Source organism: Neophocaena asiaeorientalis, unplaced genomic scaffold (genome assembly GCF_003031525.2).
Source record: "Neophocaena asiaeorientalis asiaeorientalis breed wild unplaced genomic scaffold, Neophocaena_asiaeorientalis_V1.1 scaffold14, whole genome shotgun sequence".
Taxonomy (NCBI): Eukaryota; Metazoa; Chordata; class Mammalia; order Artiodactyla; family Phocoenidae; genus Neophocaena; species Neophocaena asiaeorientalis.
In genome coordinates this window covers 13,794,181-13,811,787 of record NW_020175192.1, presented here as the reverse complement: position 1 = coordinate 13,811,787, position 17,607 = coordinate 13,794,181, and the positions used below count along the sequence as shown (strand labels likewise).

General features: G+C 40.2%; 1 protein-coding gene across 2 annotated transcripts in view; it reads left to right on the top strand.

The window, feature by feature from the left end:
- DLC1 (DLC1 Rho GTPase activating protein) overlaps positions 1 to 17,607 on the top strand; it is a 475,727-nt gene that overhangs the window by 437,125 nt on the left and 20,995 nt on the right. For both annotated transcript variants that reach the window (XM_024765029.1, XM_024765030.1), the window contains 2 exons: positions 10,110 to 10,181; positions 15,394 to 15,475. In XM_024765029.1, the coding sequence (XP_024620797.1) occupies positions 10,110 to 10,181; positions 15,394 to 15,475 (154 nt within the window). The remainder of the gene's footprint in view (positions 1 to 10,109; positions 10,182 to 15,393; positions 15,476 to 17,607) is intronic.

The window sequence follows — 17,607 nt, the reverse complement described above, 5'->3', positions numbered from 1 at the left end:
TAGTCCAAGGTCATATGTGAGTTGAATGGAACTTCAGACCCCTTCCTGCCCCCACGTGTAAACAAAATGGGGAAACAACAAAATAAGGATCTTAATGTGTTTGTAGGAAAAATGTATGTTATAAAACCAGTAATGTTCTTAAACTAAACAGATGGACCCGAGTCACATTTTGACCAGTAGATTTTGTGTGTTTGGGGGGCTGGGTGTCGTGAGCGATTTTGATGAAAATAATTCTTTAGCTCACCTAGAAAACAGTAATACTTATTTTTCTTACACCTCTCGCACAAAACTGAGAAAGTCACATTGAACACAGGCATACCTTGGAGGTATTGCAGGTTCGGTTCCAGACCACAAGAGTAAAGCAAGTCACATGAACTTTTTCGGTTTCCCATTGCATATAAAAGTGATGTTTGGGGCTTCCCTGGTGGCGCAGTGGTTGAGAGTCTGCCTGCCGATGCAGGGGACACGGGTTCGTGCCCTGGTCCGGGAAGATCCCACGTGCCGCGGAGCAGCTAGGCTCGTGAGCCATGGCTGCTGGGCCTGCGCGTCCGGAGCCTGTGCTCCGCAACAGGAGAGGCCACAACAGTGAGAGGCCCGCATACCGCAAAAAAAAAAAGTGATGTTTATGTTATACTGTAGTCTGTTGAGTGTGCAATAGCATTATGTCTAAACATAATGCTGTTTAGCATTTTTCCAACAGCATTTTTTAATGCTGTTGGAAAAGTGGTCTCAATAATAGACTTGATCAACACAGGGTTGCCAGAAACCTTCCATTTGTAAAAACTGCAGTATCTACAAAGTACAGTAAAATGAGATCTGCCTGTAGGGTTTCCTGTTTGAGGTTAGACATAAGAGTGGCTAGAAGCTGCTTGTATTAACCAGTATCTGCCATGTTTTTATTTTCATTGGTCTTTGATAAGGCAACTTGATGTTTCATTCAATTCTAGATCTTTTTTCTCTGTCAGGACGCACTGAAATATGAGTGAACAGTTTCTTTAGAATCTCTCACTATTCTCTTTATTTCTAACTTAAGGTTTTTGTAACACTACAATTTGCACAATATTTTCTCTCTCCTGTGCTATAACGCTGTAGAACCTAGGGAAAAAGCCAAAGATTGGGGAGGGGTTGTTTAGTAGAATAAGCTTTGCTAACATATGTAAAAGAAAGACTTGATGAGCCTGTCAGTCTTTAATGGTGAAGATAGGGAGGCAGTTGTTATTTTAGGTTTGTGACCAGGTATTTTTGCCTTGAAAAATAAGTTTAAAAGGAAGTGGGTTATATAATCATAAACCATGTACTTCACTTAATGAAAAAAATGAGGCTCAGAAAAATAAGGCCCTTAAAGTTGGTTTAAAATGGTTTCCTTTCTTGAAATTATGTTCTTAATCTACCCAATTATCATCTTTAAAGGACTTAGTATTTAAAGAGCTATTTCAAATCACTTTTCTTAGTAATGCATGGTTTGAAATGCATAAATATTTGATGCAAAATACTAGAAGTGTGTGTGTGTATGTGTGTGTAAATGGAAGGTATTTTTGCCCCACCCCAGATTGAAATGAAGTAGAAAGATGTGATGATGCAGTATCCATTTCCTTAATAGTTTATTTTCATTTCAGTTTGACTGTTTTGTGTTGGGTAGTAAGTGCCAATTTTTGATTCATTGGGAGATGTTTTCTGTTCCTGGAAATAACTAGATCAACTCACGCCTGGAGTGCCTGAAGGCGCCTGGTCATGCCTGGGCTTAAACGAATACAGAGCTGTTTGCCTTTGCAAGGGAAGGGCATATATTTTTTGATATGAGCTACTTGCTTTTTCCTGGTTTGTGTGTTAAAAACTGTGTTTTGCAAACACTTGACCTAAATGATCCCCAAAGGGGATTTCAATTCATTTAACTCTGCATTGCTAGAGTGTGGCCTCCTGTGCAGAATCTCAGGTGTAGGTTTGCCTTGTGTGTCCCAAGGTTTCCGTTTTTCGAAGCAGAGCCATTTATTAAGTTGTCATCACATCATTGGGGGAAATAGGTCCTTTTTTCCCCCTTTATGTTATTTCTAGGAATGTTCTTCACTAGAAAGCAACATATCTGCCTCCAAATCTCAAGCAGGAGGGGGGGAAAAACTTAAAAAAAGAACTCCCTTAAAACTCCCAGTTCTTACTTGTACTGGAAAACAGTCTAGTGATTTTAAAAGTGAGGGCGATCTTTGTAGGCAAGACTGCAGTGTGCAGGAAGTTCTCTAAACAGGAGTGAGGCCTGGGTGGCTCTGGACCTTAAGCAAATTACCTAAACTTTGGACCAGCTTCCTCATTTGTAAAGAGAAAACATGAAAAGTTCCAAGATGCTTTCCAGCCCCCCAATTCACTGGTTAGGTAGATGCCAGGATGGTGCTATTAACTGAAACACAAATGTACAGGGTCAATAAACAAAGTAAAACTCAAAGTTTTCTATGGGTTGAAGTGTTTTCTTCCTATAAAGACTAATTTTAGTTTGAGGGTTGTAGATATACATAAGCAAAAACACCTAGGGTTTTGAATTCTCTGTAATATGAACATTGGCTTCATAGGACAAATAAAGAAATTGATCTATTAAGCAGCAAATTAGATACTTCAGCAATAAACCAGTAAATTTACAAAATTGGAGAACTCAGAGTAGTTACTATTGATCTAACTTTGAAGGAAGAAGGATGTCTCCATGTAATTGATGATAAATCTGGAAAATTAACAGAAATGGAACCTAGTCTAAAGGTTGTCTTAGCAAGGGAAATGGGCATAAAGGAATTCTTAGAGTCAGAAACAGGGAATTTACGAAGCCTATAGCAATCCCACATTTTACAGATGAGGAAACCAGTCCAGAGAGATTATTTTCTTAAGGCTGCTTAACCAAGCAATGGATTCTTTCCTGGACCTATTTTCCTGAGCTGTTACAGGTCATACTTTGCCCCCTTTCTGTGATGGATTATTAGAAGGAACTTGGGAAACTCAGATGCAAAGCTCTTTTACATCTGAGGAAATAGTGTTGGTTGCTCATTGGGTAACCAGGCTAAGGAGATGCTTATATCTGCTCTGTGGCATAACCCGATTTCCACTGCATGCCTCCCCTTCCTTTGTTCTCTGTTACAGTAAATTGAGACTACGTACCATTCCTTCACACACACCTGTGTTTTGCCAGCTCTCCGCTTAGCTTATTCTCTTTTATTCCAAATCCCCTCTCCTGCAATCCAATCTTATATAAAATATCATAAGGCCTCCTTAAATAGAGGCTGAGCATTAAAATGAGTGCCCAAGCAGCCCCCTCCCTCTCTCCCCCTCCCACCTCTGAATTCATACGTGTCTTTGTCACATCACAATCTCCTCTGTACTATACAGAAGTGTTTTAGTTTGCTATTTTCTTTTTCTTTCTTTTTTTTCTCCTCTCCTTTCTTCCTTCCCTCCCTCCCTCCCTTCCTTCCTTCCTTCCTTCCTCCGTCCTCCTTCCTTCCTTCCTTCCTTCCTTCCTTTCTCTTTAAGAAAAAGCTGTGTGAGAATAGTGTATTTCAAATGGGTTGCTTTGGGAGGTAACAAATAGTATTTTTTAAAATAGAGCGGGAAAATGTAAGACTGCATTACTTATTGTAAGTGTTATTTGGGGAAACTTGTTTCAGTTTTGTATATGCTTATACACACACGTGTGTTTGTGTACATGAATGGGTGCATGTATACACATATGCATATATGTGTGTGCCAGGTTACAATGTAAAACGTGTTTCTTATGGTGGATCCTGGTCTGAAAAATTAAGACAAGTTCTCTAGAAGAAAATCACATTGCAGTTTATTTATTTATGTAATACTTATTTGTCGAGTAACTACTATGTGCGCTACACTGTTGGCAGTGCTTGGGGTATATCAAAGAGTAAAACAGGCAAAGAAACTGGCCTCTTGCGAGTTTGCAGAGGGGTGAGACAAAATAAACACAATAAACGTTTTGGAAGAAGAAAAAATAAAGCAGGAAAGGGGGCATGGGGTGTGTGAGATCAGTAAGGCTGGATCAGTTAGCCGGAGGTAGATGGGGTAACAGAAGGGGTAGAGGAAGGAGCTGGGATGGGTGGGCCATCGTTAGACCTCTGGCTCTCACCTGTGAAGTGGGGATTCTTTGGTGCTGCCCACACAGGGTCCCTTGGGACTTAAATACAGGGATCTCAGAAGAGCCCTTAGGAAACCAGTTCATTCCTAAGTAGAGGATCATCTGACATCGTGCCCTCAACTGTGAATTACCTTTCCCTTTGGCTTCCAGCTTCGGGGCAGGAACCTGTGCCTTTGATTGTGCCTGAGCACAGCTGGCAGCACAGACAGTGGATGTTCAATAAATAAATATTGAGTTAAGGGGGGAAATGAAGGGTGATTGGCTTCACGTAAATGTGTGGCTGTACTAGAATATATCTGAAGGTGGATTGGGGTCAGCTCCTGTGAGGCCAGATGGCCTAGAAACTGAATTAGTATTGACCGGTCTTCCAAAAGCTTCCTAACTGGTTTCTTTCAGAATAGGCACAGCAAATGTTTAGAATTTTTTTAGGCTTCTGAGGGTAGGAATGTTGCTAGTGGCTAGTCATAATCTTTGCTGTGATTAGATAACAGAAGAGTTTAATAAATATTAATATATATGTTGTGCTATCTGACTTAGCGCAACCAGGAATTCACTTTACATAGGTAACTCCCGATAACCACTCTTTGACAGTGTATGTGTTGAACATTTATTTTTATTAATTGCAAAGAGACAGGGGTTTAAGTTGTAGTTTTCTAAGTCTGTCTTTGAAGAAAGGGAAATTTTAATGGGTTCTTTTCCTTCAAACAAATGTATGTGTGCTTCCAATGTGGAAAAAGTAGTCTTTCGGGATATACAAATGAATTAAGAAGCTTCTGGTATTTGCACCTCACCATACGAGGAGGGTGGGGGAGAGGGCTTGATGGGGAATTTGTTTGCGGCAGGAGAGAGGAGAGCTAAGAACTTGAAGTGTTAAGAGAGCATATGCATCCTGTGAACCCCAAGGAATTCAGGAAGACGGGAGCAGAGCTTGCATTTGGAGACCTTCCAGGAGCGGAATGGCTGGGCAGAGGCCGAGTTAAGACAGCTGTGGGTCTGCTGAGGAGTGGGGACTGTATTGTATGTGAAATGCAGTGGAGATTCATGGAAGAATTCTAAGCAGAGGAGTGACGTGATGAATTATGTATTTCATACAAATCAATCCAGGGCTCAGGAACCCTTTGGACTAGGATACATTTCTTGGGGGCAGGGGTTATCAGAGAGTTCAGTTGGAAGGCTGTTAGGATAACTGGGGAAGAAAGAGTCTGGGATAAAGGCATGCAAAGGTCTGGTTCAGTGGTTCCCAATCCTGGCTACCTTTACATTTACTTAGGAGCTTTTTTAAAGAGATGTTGTTTGGGCCCTCCCTAAATGGAGAAAATCAGAGTACCTGGGAGTGGATAGTGGTGGGTGGTTTTAGAAAGCTCCCCAAGGTGGTGCCTACTAGGATCCAAGGCTCAGAGCCACTGAGATCACGTGTCTGAGGCTGTGGTTTGCTTCTCCGCCCTGTGAAACCCTGTGCCCGGGGAGGTTAAGCTGTTGGTGCCCAGCTGTACGGCAGTCCTGTAAAATTGGCCACCTTAACGGAGGCGAGAGAACTGATCATTTGAAGTAATTACTCCTCCATCTGAAGGAATTTTTGTGACCAGGGCAGGCATCTTGGTTTAGATCAGAAAGCACTGCCTGCCTTCACACAGTTGACGTGCTTCTCCATGGCTGTAAGAACATCAACATTTCCATGGATCTTTGCCCGCAAGTCTGCCATAGTTGGGGGAATCCAAGGAATCTAGAAAATGTTTGAATTTTCTTACATTCCTTAGAATTTTATTTAAGGGGTAAAGTCCATGGAGCATTTGCCTTGAGCCCTGATTTCAGGAGCACATTGCAAAGAAGGCAGGAAGCAAGCACGAGGGTTCGCACTGTGAAGGTAGAGGAAAGGGAAGATGGAAGTAATCACATCCTGCTTCGACCCGATTGCCATTGCTCAGCCGCTAAGATCAGCGAGTTCAGCGGAATGATGACGGTGTTGGGGAATTTCTGTTTAACTTACTGTTGAGAGGTAAGGGGAAGATAGGGTCATCCCATCATGCCAGGAAGCATGCAAATATGGCCTAATGGTTCCCAAGCCTTACACCAAAGGTGTCCTGAACCTCATTCATCTAATACAACTAATTATTAAAGGTGGCTCCAATAAAAATTTCCTGTTTCCTCCTTCACACATTTGTCTGCTGTTTGCTAAGAGAAAACCCAAGTCTAAAAGTGTCATTGTATTTCCACTGTGTTTCCAGTTTCTGATGGCGCTTCTGCCTGGTGGGGAATGTTTTTTAAAAATCGTGCCAATGGTTTTTCATTCGACCACTGAAGGAAAAGTCACACCTTGAGAACTGGTTAGAGGCCTCTAAAAACAGGCATGGGGAGTTAAAGTGACAGCAGTACTGCAATGTTTACCTGGTTTTGTTTAATATTTTAAATGTTGTTCACTGTTGCATATTTTTTCAGGAAAATCCGGTGTTGCTCCATTCTGCAAGCCTTAGCTCTCTTGTTCACTAGGGCATTTGAATGGAAAGGAAGCTTGTTTTCGAGGAGAGCTGGTCGTTTCTCCACTTGTTTCTTCATCTGCCTATCTTGGGGATGATATTCCCAACCCATGTGGGATGATATTTGCAACCCGCGTGTTAGGATCAGTGTGAGGAGTCAAGGAATTCATATGCCTTAAGTACTTAAACTGGGCCTAGTGCACAGTCAGCGCTCAAGAAAAGCTAGCCATTGACAGAATTATCAGGAGGCATCTGGGAAGACCTCCTAGAGGAGGTGGCGCTTGGACTAGGCCTTGAAGGATAATGAGGGGATAGGAGAGAACTTCCAGCCAGGGATGTGTGGGGAGATGAGGGAGGGCCAAGTTTACTTTGGCTGGGGTATGGAGGGAGTACAGGGAGCTGAACGATTCATTTGGATGCCACATGGAGAACCTTGAAAACGTAGGGAGATATTTAGACTTGATTTTCTAAGCAGTGGAGCTCCAGGGAAGTTTTTGCAGGAGAGACGAGATCAAAACTGTAATGCAGGAAGTTTGATGAGGCAGGGTTGGTGGCTGGAGTCTCAGAGAGGAGAGAATTGGAAACTTGGAGTTTCAGTTAGGATAAGAGTCAAAGTTGTGGCCTGGATCCAGGGAACTAGAAGGGGTAAATCCCTACCTGACCTGGATGTAGACATAGGTTCATTTCATGTTAAATAAAATGGAAATACTGATTTTTTAAAAAATCAGTACTTAGATTATCATTTTCACTTGGTAACTGGAAAGGGGTGGGAGTGAAGTCAGTAACTGTCCCATTTATTAAAAAATCAGTGACAGTTGGGCTTCCCTGGTGGCGCAGTGGTTGAGAGTCCGCCTGCCGATGCAGGGGAAACAGGTTCGTGCCCCGGTCCGGGAGGATCCCACGTGGCACGTACTGGCTGGGCCCGTGAGCCATGGCCGCTGAGCCTGCGCGTCCGGAGCCTGTGCTGCGCAACGGGAGAGGCCACAACAGGGAGAGGCCCGCGTACCGCAAAAAAAAAAAAAAAAAAATCAGTGACAGCTTTTTACAATTTTCTAATTCTGATTTCTATAGAAACAGTGGGTTTAAGTTCTCATTTATTATTATGCAGCCTAAGTTTTCATGAATGGACTTTGTTAAATGTAAACTAGATACAGGCTTGTCTGTTTCCCATGGTTTCATATCTAAAAGAAAGACATTCTCATCTATTTTAGGGAAAGGAAAAGGCAGGTAAAATTACTAATCTCTGTAGTTCTTGGAAGTGCTGCTTTTTAGCCATTGTAGACCTTTCATTAAATTATCTGCTGAAGAAGAAAACCTTGGCCTGTTCACATCATTTCTTTCTAACCAGGTGGCCCTAAGAAGAGTGGCTGTTTGAACATAGCTTTTTAGATCGATTTTGGTCATTTGGGAGCATTTCTTTTTGTAGTGGTGGAAAATGAATAAGGATGACAACACAGCAGTAGGCATTTATGTGTTCCTGAAGTTACTTGGGGCCTTAAGTGAGTAATATATGTGAGAACACTTTGTGATTTGTAAAGTATTATATAAATTTAAAGGTTTTTAGAAAAATAATACCTTATATCTTTCGTGCCTCTTGGCATGAAGCCATTTTAATAAGAAATCAGGAACGTTCTCTAAATAGGTGGTGATACTGGCTGGAGAATTGTGTCCAGTTAAGGTGTGTGTGTGTGTCTGTGTGTGTGTGCGCGCATGTGCACTGATCTGTTGTCATATCTGAGTATGACAGACAGAAAGGGTGTCCACAGAAAGGGTGGACGTTGAGAATTTCTGGCTACTCACCACTTATTAAGTAAAATATTTAGAAAGCGAATACATTTACTTTTTAGCAATCTGTTGTTCGATGTCTAACAATGTGTTCAGTGGAAATAACCTCCAGATAGTCAGAAGAAGTGAGATATTTAAAATATTTTTAAAAAACAAAACACTTAGCTTTTTTTCTTTCCATATCTATCTTTGAGCGAGGGCCATGGGAATAGAGAAAAAAGTAGTTTCCACATCCTTTAAAATAAAATGTTGAGCTTTTATATGTTTTTCCAGCAATATAGTTCTCTGGAAAATGTTTATTTTATGATTTTATATAAATCTTCATTAATTCCTTTCTGAAACAAGGTACGGTTATAAATACATGAAAAAATGTTAGCGCAGGTAATTCACATTGGACAATTCTATGATTTAGTACAAACATCGAGATTCTTACACATTCATGTCACTCTATCCTTCTTCCCCAAATTCAGTCCTGAATCTCGTGTTTTATGATGCTACTTTCATCGCCACACTGAAAAGATTCATGAAAGTAATAAACCTTGCCGTGTCATTTATTGCTTCTCTGCTGCCATAATTGTTTTTGTTTGGGTATTAACTAACTCATCAGAAGGTAGCAGCAGGCTTTTATCTTTGGCACGTTCGTTCAATAAGGACATTCCTACTTGCTTTAATGAATTTGAGTGTTCTTAATTCTTTTTCCTTTAAAGACCCAAGGAACTCATAAAATAATAGTTTAAAAAAATGCTCTGAAACTATAAAGTTACTAGACAAAAGTGATATATACATATTTCTCCATGATGGACTGTCAACCTCCTATCTGGCTCAGAGGAGAGATGCATAATGAAGATTTGAATCTGGAATAAATTAAGCAATGTTGAGACATGTATAAATGAGTGAATAGCCTTACATACCTTAAGTACTCTAATGGTCTGAGGAAGGTGGGAAGAGGGTTGAAAGAATATTCTTTGTGCAAACTGAGAAACTAATGACTGTGCCGACCTCCTCTGTGCTAACGGGATTGTAAATAAGTGCTTGAGTGAGTTTGAACGCAGGTGTGTTAGTTGTTCTTGGCCTTTCTGTTTATCAATACTATCTACAAGATGTTAACCACGGGGAAATAGAAGCTTTATTAGGCATCTCAGCCTGCCAAGATTGTGGGGTTTATGGACTTAATGCCCTCCAGGGCCCCTGACCGCCCAGGCCTCTCTTACTGCCTGATGCACCGAAAGGCACACCTTCACAGCCCCTGGGCAGTTACACGCATACCCATTGGGTGGCAGAAGCTCAGTCCCTTTTGTCAACTTAGTGCTCTTCCAGGGTGTCAGATGTACTTGGTGGCCTTTTATTGACGTGAAAAATAAAGCAAGTTAGTCCATCTAGGCCTAAAATTAATAATTATTTAATCCTTCTTCAACTTTCTCATTAAGCCCTATTTTCTTAATCATTTATAACCAGAACACAGAAGCAGCACAGAGTAACTTACTGCTGGGACTCCATTTTTGTTTTTTGTTTTTTAAAGGAAAGATGGATAATTACATGTATTTTTTAAAGTCTGAAAAGATGCACAAAAATCGAAACCATTTGAATAAGTGGATTTTCTTTTTCGCTTTTTGCTTATCCCTTTTCACCAGATGTCGTCTTTTGCTTATATAACAAAACCAGAGTTTATTAAGGAAGAAGAAGTACGCTGAGTTACACACGACTAACATGTTTGTCTGTCCTCTGTTCTATTCTAGAAATTGAAGCCAAAGAAGCTTGTGATTGGCTACGGGCGGCAGGATTCCCCCAGTACGCCCAGTTGTATGAAGGTGAGCCGGGAATGCCATTCTTTTTTAATGGGCAAAATCATATCCTTGGTTCATGATTATAATTTTTTATAAGCTTTGCACTTTTTTTTTAATTTCATTTTTAAATTTTTGGCTGCATTGGGTCTTCGTTGCTGTGTGCAGGCTTTCTCCAGTTGTGGCGAGCGGGGACTACTCTTCATTGTGGTGCACGGGCTTCTCATTGCGGTGGCTTCTCTTGTTGTGGAGCACAGGCTCTAGGCGAGTGGGCTTCAGTAGTTGCAGCACGTGGGCTCAGTAGTTGTGACACACGGGCTTAGTTGCTCCGCGGCATGTGGAATCTTCTTGGACCAGGGCTCGAACCCGTGTTCCCTGCATTGGCAGGCGGATTTTTAACCGCTGTGTCACCAGGGAAGTCCCTCATGATTATTATTGATCTATGATTTATTTTCAGATATTTTATTATTTACTTAAATATTTCATTAAGGAACAGTGTGGCAACCACCCAAAACAGCTAGGACCTTGATAATAACACACCCACCTGTCTCCCATCCCTCTGCCACCCCCTAGCCACAGTAACCATCATCCTGAAACCTTGGTTCATCATTTCCTTGCTTTCCTTTAATATAGCTTTATTGCATTTCCCTAAAATAAATATTTTTATAAAGTTGTTTATCTGTATAAAAAGGGTATCGTGCTCTATGTAATCTTGTACGATTTAATTTTTTCATTTATTATAGTTAAGGTTCTTCCATACTGTGTGTCCTCGTAGTCCATCACCTTTGACTGCTGTGTAATAAATACTCCATCGTGTGGATATGCCACAGTTTATCATATCCACACTCTGACTGGTGGGCATTTTGGGGTTTTTTTGTTTTGCTTTTATAAACTGTACTGTTGGGAATATTCTTGCACTCTTTCAGTACACGTGAAATAATTTATCTTGCGTGTATGCCTAAGACTAGCATTACTGGGTGATAGAGATGTATGTTCAACTTTATAGGGCAAGTTTTTCAAAAGTTCCTGTACCACCTTTCACTCCTCCCTGTAATATATAAAGATCCTGTCTATCCACATGCTCTCAACCTTTGATATTGTCAGACTTTAATTTTTGCCAATCAAATGGGTATAAAATGATATCTTTTGGATTTTGACTGCCATTTTCCTAATTTTTAATGGTAAGGCACATTTCTTTGTGTCATCTGGCCATATATGTTTGCTCTTCTGTGAAATATCTGTTGCCCATTTTTCCCCTGAGTTGATTGTGTTTTTTTTGATGATTTATAAGAGCTCTTTATTCTAAATACTAAGGCTTTGTTGGTCATGTGTCATAGATATCTTTCTCCGCTTTGTCATTAGGCTTTTCACTTTTCCATAGATTGCCATTTGATGAATATTATTTCTCCTATGTTATTTGATTTTTTAATTAAGAAAAAATGGACCTTTTTTTTTAAATCAAGACCTAGGCTGACTTTTTACTAGTTCTTCGTTTTCTCATTAGCGCCCTGGGCATTGCTCATACGCTGAGGCTGAGGACGATGAGCGCTCATGCCCTGAGCCTCAGGCTGCCCAGGGTGGGCAGAGTGTGCTCTGTGCAAGGCGAAGGGAAGAGCCTGTTTATTTAAAAGGGAGGCTTATTGTTCTCTACATGAAATCATTAATTCACGATTAATCACGAGTTGTGAACTCGTGAGCTCTATTTTATGGGTGATTTGCAAGCCAACGTTGGGTGGATAGTGAAGTGACTCCTACCTCGAGAATAAATGACTTCCGAGGCCTCTTCCGACTTGAGCATTCTTTGTTTCCTTAACTCTACTGAGATGACAGTACCTGGTGTCTCTCATTCATCCATCCCTCCATCTATCCATTCATCCATTCATCCCTCCATCCATCCAGCCATCCATTCAGCTAATCAACAAGCCAGTATTAATTCTGCACCAACAGGGATGCCTACCACTGTGGTAGATGCTTCATATTTTATAGAAATAAATATTTTATTTTTTTATTTATAGAAATAAAACAGTTCATACCTCAAAGAAATTGCCAAAAATCTAAAAAAGCAAGCATAATATTGGTTAATTTACATTTAAAGAATACATCTTTTTTATTATCACTTAAGAGGAAGGAGATGCTGGGAGACATTTAGCCATGATGTGACAAAACTGCTGAAAGATCCAGGTTAAATGATGTCACTTCAGTCTTTTCACCAGGGATGTTCAACTCTTCTCACAATAAATAGTGATTTTAAAACGTGTCTTTTGCTCTTCCGTCCTTCTAGGATGGTAACAAGCAGGCTGCTTCCTGTAGCAATGGCAGTGGGCTCTCAATTGGAGCTGGTGGTCACCAGCATCCTCCTTTAACACACGAGCAAAATGCCATGAACCCGTACTAAGAACAGATACAGGTTTTCAGCTTGGAAATGCTAGCGTGGTTGGCAGGGATATAGAGGGGGTGGGGGTGCTCCCCGGAAGCAAACTGGGGCGAGACCACAGAGTCCGTTTTACTTCCCTGGCTCACTCGGCTAGTCTAGTTCCTTACCTCGTTTATAATGCCTGCCCTTCCTCATTGTAGCCCAGACTGAACGTACGATATTTCTCCATGAAGATGGGTTTAAAATTATTTTATAGTTAGACTATATAGAATATCTTACTCTTTCCTCCATTTCAGAGAATATCTCCAATTCCTTTTGCTTTTTTTCTTTCGTCTTTCTTTTTTTTTTAAGGTGTTTGGTTAACCTGCATGTTTATTATGGTGGAGTTGCTTATCCTTCCTTTAGGAGAGTTTTTGACCTGTTGCCGTTTACAGCATCTCTGTCTCTCAGTAGAGCTTTGGTGGCGGTGGGGTGCGGATCAGCATTCTATTGGATTTTCAGTTCACAGCTCTACTGGAGATAAGGAAGGATAATTACATTTGCAGTGGTAGTAACATGCTGTCCTTTTGTTCTTGTGTTTTGAAATTAAATTTCCTTCAATTATGTCAAGTTTTGGTGTTGATTTGCTGCCAAGAAGCCCTTTCTTGTGATGTGTATGTTTGCTAAGATCCAGTTCCGGTCTGTGTCTTACATCTTTCCAAATCCTAAAATGCAGACTGTATTTTCACAAGTTACATTTTGGGGTCCCTTGACATTTATAAGTCTTTTGAAGCATAAACCTACTTTTGAAGTTATACTGTACATTGTTCTGAGCATTTATAATTTCTCCCCTTCATCCTACCCCTATGTGCAGGGTGGGTACACACACACCACATGCCATCCCACTCATTCCTTGATTCCTGTTTACCTTTATTTCGGTCCTTGACAGTATAAACATCCTGCCCTTAAACCCAAGCTGAAAGATTAAATCCTAACCTGAATAACTCTGAGAAATACTAAAAAAAAAAAAAAAAAAAAAAAAGATGTAATTATTTCACTCTTCTCTTGAATTTAGTCCCTACCTATCCTAGAATTTTTTCTTTTTTTTTTAAACAGAATTTTAAAGTTAATTTGGATCAGGAAAGTAAAATACAGCTCTGGGTACACTGAGTTAGGACTTGCTAAAATAACAGAGTTGCTTTCTCAGATGCATGTAACAGGCATGTGAGCTTTACGATTTACATTTATTAAGTATTAAAAATATATTTTTTAATATCAGCTCTGTCCTTTAATACTTAGAGTGTAGGTTATCTGTTCAAAGTGAAATACAGTTGCCAGAACCTTCAAACAGCTTTACAGTCTGGCTTGCTTCTATTTACTAATAGTTTACATTCACTTTAAGTCTTCTCTTTTATTGCCACTATAGTGGTGCCACTAATCATTTGCCTAAGAGACTTGGTCTATAAGGTAATGAAGAGATAAATCCTGTGATACTGAATTTTATGAATTCCTTCATAAATCTTTAGGCTCTAGCTACTTCATTGGTCTGCCTGTCTTACCATTCAGAGAACAGGATCACTAATCTAATGCTAGCCTTCAGAAAAAAGAATAGACCACAATACTCATTGTTAGTTTCCAACATTATTTAAAAAAAAAAAAAAAGGTACTCATAAGTGTAGTCTCTGGAAAATAGATGACCAAGAATAAGGAGCTCCATACCATCCTGTAAAACCAATGATCCTAAGTTAGAAACCATAAAAACATAAGGAACAGTCATGTGCTCCCTAGTCAACCCCAGAAGTAGAACATTGTTAGCTACTTGCATCTCCAAAACTACCAATAGCCATGTCTGTTTCAGTATGCAGCATTAGCCATTTGGGGGGCCAAAGCGAGTTTTTGGTTCTGTTAATCCTGGTGTCCTGCGGTGCTCTTATTTTGCCTATTCTTGACCCACAGAGTTGCATAGCAGGACTCTCCCTCATGATATTTTATAAGCGTTTTACTAGGAAGGCCCATTATTTACCCTAAGTGCTTGGAACACCAAAGAGGGATAACTTGCTTTTATCTAGTGGCAATTCCAGAGCTGTTGCAAATTTCCGCACAGGGGCTGCTGGTCTTCTTCCTCCCTACTCTTCCTGGAGTGTATTTATCAACAAGGGACAGAGGAGGGAATTCTTTCATTGAGTTGACTGTTCCCCCCTTTTTGCTTTTCGATTTTAATAGAACTTACGTGTTCTTAGAGTAGTGAACTCTTCCAAGGATGAAAGGATTTGGGATTCTATTGTTCTACAGCTGCTTTAGAGCTGGTCTTTTGTTTTAGTGGGAGTTATATAAACTCCTGAAAAGCCATATGGAAGTGCTAGTATTTGTTTAAAAATAGCACATCCTTAATTCTCGTTAGCTTTTGATGGCATGCAAATGGTTGGATTCCATTGACAACTACCATAGTTCTCTAGATCTTTCCTTGGCCCGGTTTTCTGTGACCTCTTCCCTGATCAGATGTGAGCAAAGACACACATGGGAGGGAAAAAACAGCCACATTACCGTGAACATCCTTCTGGTATTCATTCTGGTTTAAATTATAATTTTCATGGCAGAGGTCTGTTGCCTGCTGATGTGTTTAAAGGTGGAACAGTGTTTTGAACCACTTATCTTTGACAACAGACAATCTGAGTCTGCAGACCACTTTATTCCAAGCTCCTTTAGGACACTGATGAAATTGTCTTAAGCTGCTTTACATACCCACAGCACTTGATAGGGAGTGAATTGTCCTGCAAACAGTAAGTATTCAATAAATTACCTTGTTTTCTTCCCTCTGCTAAACTGGGCTGGATTGGCAAGAGCTTGGGTGCTCAATAAACGTATTTGTTTTTATTTTTCCTATAGATCTCCTGTTCCCCATTGATATTTCCTTGGTCAAGAGAGAGCATGATTTTTTGGACAGAGATGCTATTGAGGCTTTATGCAGGTAAAAGGAAATACTTTGAGTGTTTTCTTTCTCTTTTCTTCTTTTTAAAGAACATAGTACTTATCACTGATGAGATTGCTTTTGTTCTAAATATGTCAGGATTTTGATCCATAAATGGATATAGTGATTTACTTCATTATAAATCACAGGCCTTTTGATTAGAATAAGTAACTTCCTGTCATCTAGTATTGCCATTCAAATAGCACTGTCCTGGAATGTGCTCATACGACTGCTAGAGCAGATAATGTCCAGGAAGTTTGGAAACTTGGAATAGGGGGGTTAAGGCAGTGCAGTCCCAGCCAGGTCCCCTTCGCCAACTCAGAGCCGCTGTTGTATTGAATGGAAATGACGCTCAGAGGGACAGATGGAAGTAGGGGCTGTGGCAGACTAGAGGCAGGAGGGCCGTTGCTTGAATTCCAGGAAAGCATCTCCGCAACTCTTCAGCTTCCCCAGGCACACCGTCCTAACAGTACGGTTAACTAAGGCTGTAAAGTAACTCAGCACAGCCTTTAACATAAAGTAGACAGGAGCAAAGGAGCATTGATGGGAAATGTGAACAAAACTGTTCAGAACCCATGTTCGTGGTGCTGGTGGGTCTTCAGGCTGAGGAGCAGCTTGCAGGGTTTAACGAAATGGAAGTAATAAAACACGCAGCAGAAAATGACAGGACACTGATACTCCTCTCTGACTCTTCATGACATATTATTCATTTTACGTTAATCATCCTTTGAATTTTTCTCAAAACCTATAAACCATCAAAGCTGAACTCTGGAGAAAAAAAATTATACACGGACAAAATTCACTTGTCGATTTGATCGTAAAATTAAAACAATTTTCTTTTAATTTCAATATGAATTTTAACTTGGAAAAGCATCATTACGGTTGAATGGCACCCGGGATTTATTTCCCCTTTATAGGCAAAGAATGCAGTTGTAGCTTTGTGAAAGTACTATTTTTGCCTCTCTTATGTAATACAGTGTTTTTTGAAGCACTTAAGTTAAGCAGGGTTTTAGGGGAAGATAGGTAGGATGTTTAAAATGGAATAATAGACTAGTTCTCCTGGCTTAAGAAAGAAAAAAATGTCACATTAACCACAGAAATACTGTCACTTTTCAAATCCAATGGAATGATTGCTTAGAAATGTCCAGGGTTTGTACACTTTTTCTGGAAGAAACTTAATTCCAACTCCCCACCCCACTCCCTAGAGTGTAATATCATAGCTATGTCATCTGGAATGAAAAAATTTCACCAACCCAGTTTAGGAGAGAAAGAGTCTGCATCTGGAATATAAACTACTCCAGACATTTTTGAAATGTTTGAATGCTTAGCTGTGGAGCAGAATTAATTTCTTTTCAGTTCATCATGGGTGATAATGCATAGAGATGACATCACTCCTAAGATGTAACCTAGGAAATATTTACTAGGTTACTGCGTCAGATCATGCATTTCACACATTTCAAGCTACTTAGTGAGCATGCCCTCTGAACAGCAGCAACAGCTTAGGAATTCCTGGGTCATAAAAATATCACTGCAGCATTGCAGCCCAAAGGATCGTGATTAGATTCTTGAATTTCTTTTTCTTTTTTTTAAATATCAGTTTGAAACGTAGTTACCCTCTTCTGGGGATAAGGGCATCCTCCGTTCTTTGTGATTTACACTGGCTACACTGGCTCTTAACGCCATCAGAGAAGCTGCCTCCCTTTAAAAGGAGTAAATCTATACTCTTAGATCTTTTGCGAAAAGAAAAGCCTGAAAACAACTAGACCTTGATCTCTTTGGATTCTGCAAGTGTATTCTGATTCGGCTTCAGTTTCTCTTATGTGTAGAATAATATCTCATAGGTTAAATGTAAGAAGGAAATGCAGTGATGGATGTCAAGTGCTTTAAAAATTATTAGGCCTAAAACCGACACCCAGAGTTGAGTATGTGGAAAAAGGCTTGAGGTTGGGGTCAGAATTCACAGGAACAGTCATCAGCTTGTTTGTAATGGAAAACCCAAGGTCTCTTGTCCACGTGTTTGCATAAATAGACTTCGCATGGCAAATGATTTTCCTTCGAGAGGGCTAAACAAATGTTCTGAAGAAAAAGGTGGGGACAGGCATCTTCCTTGAAAATGCACTACAGGTCCTGAG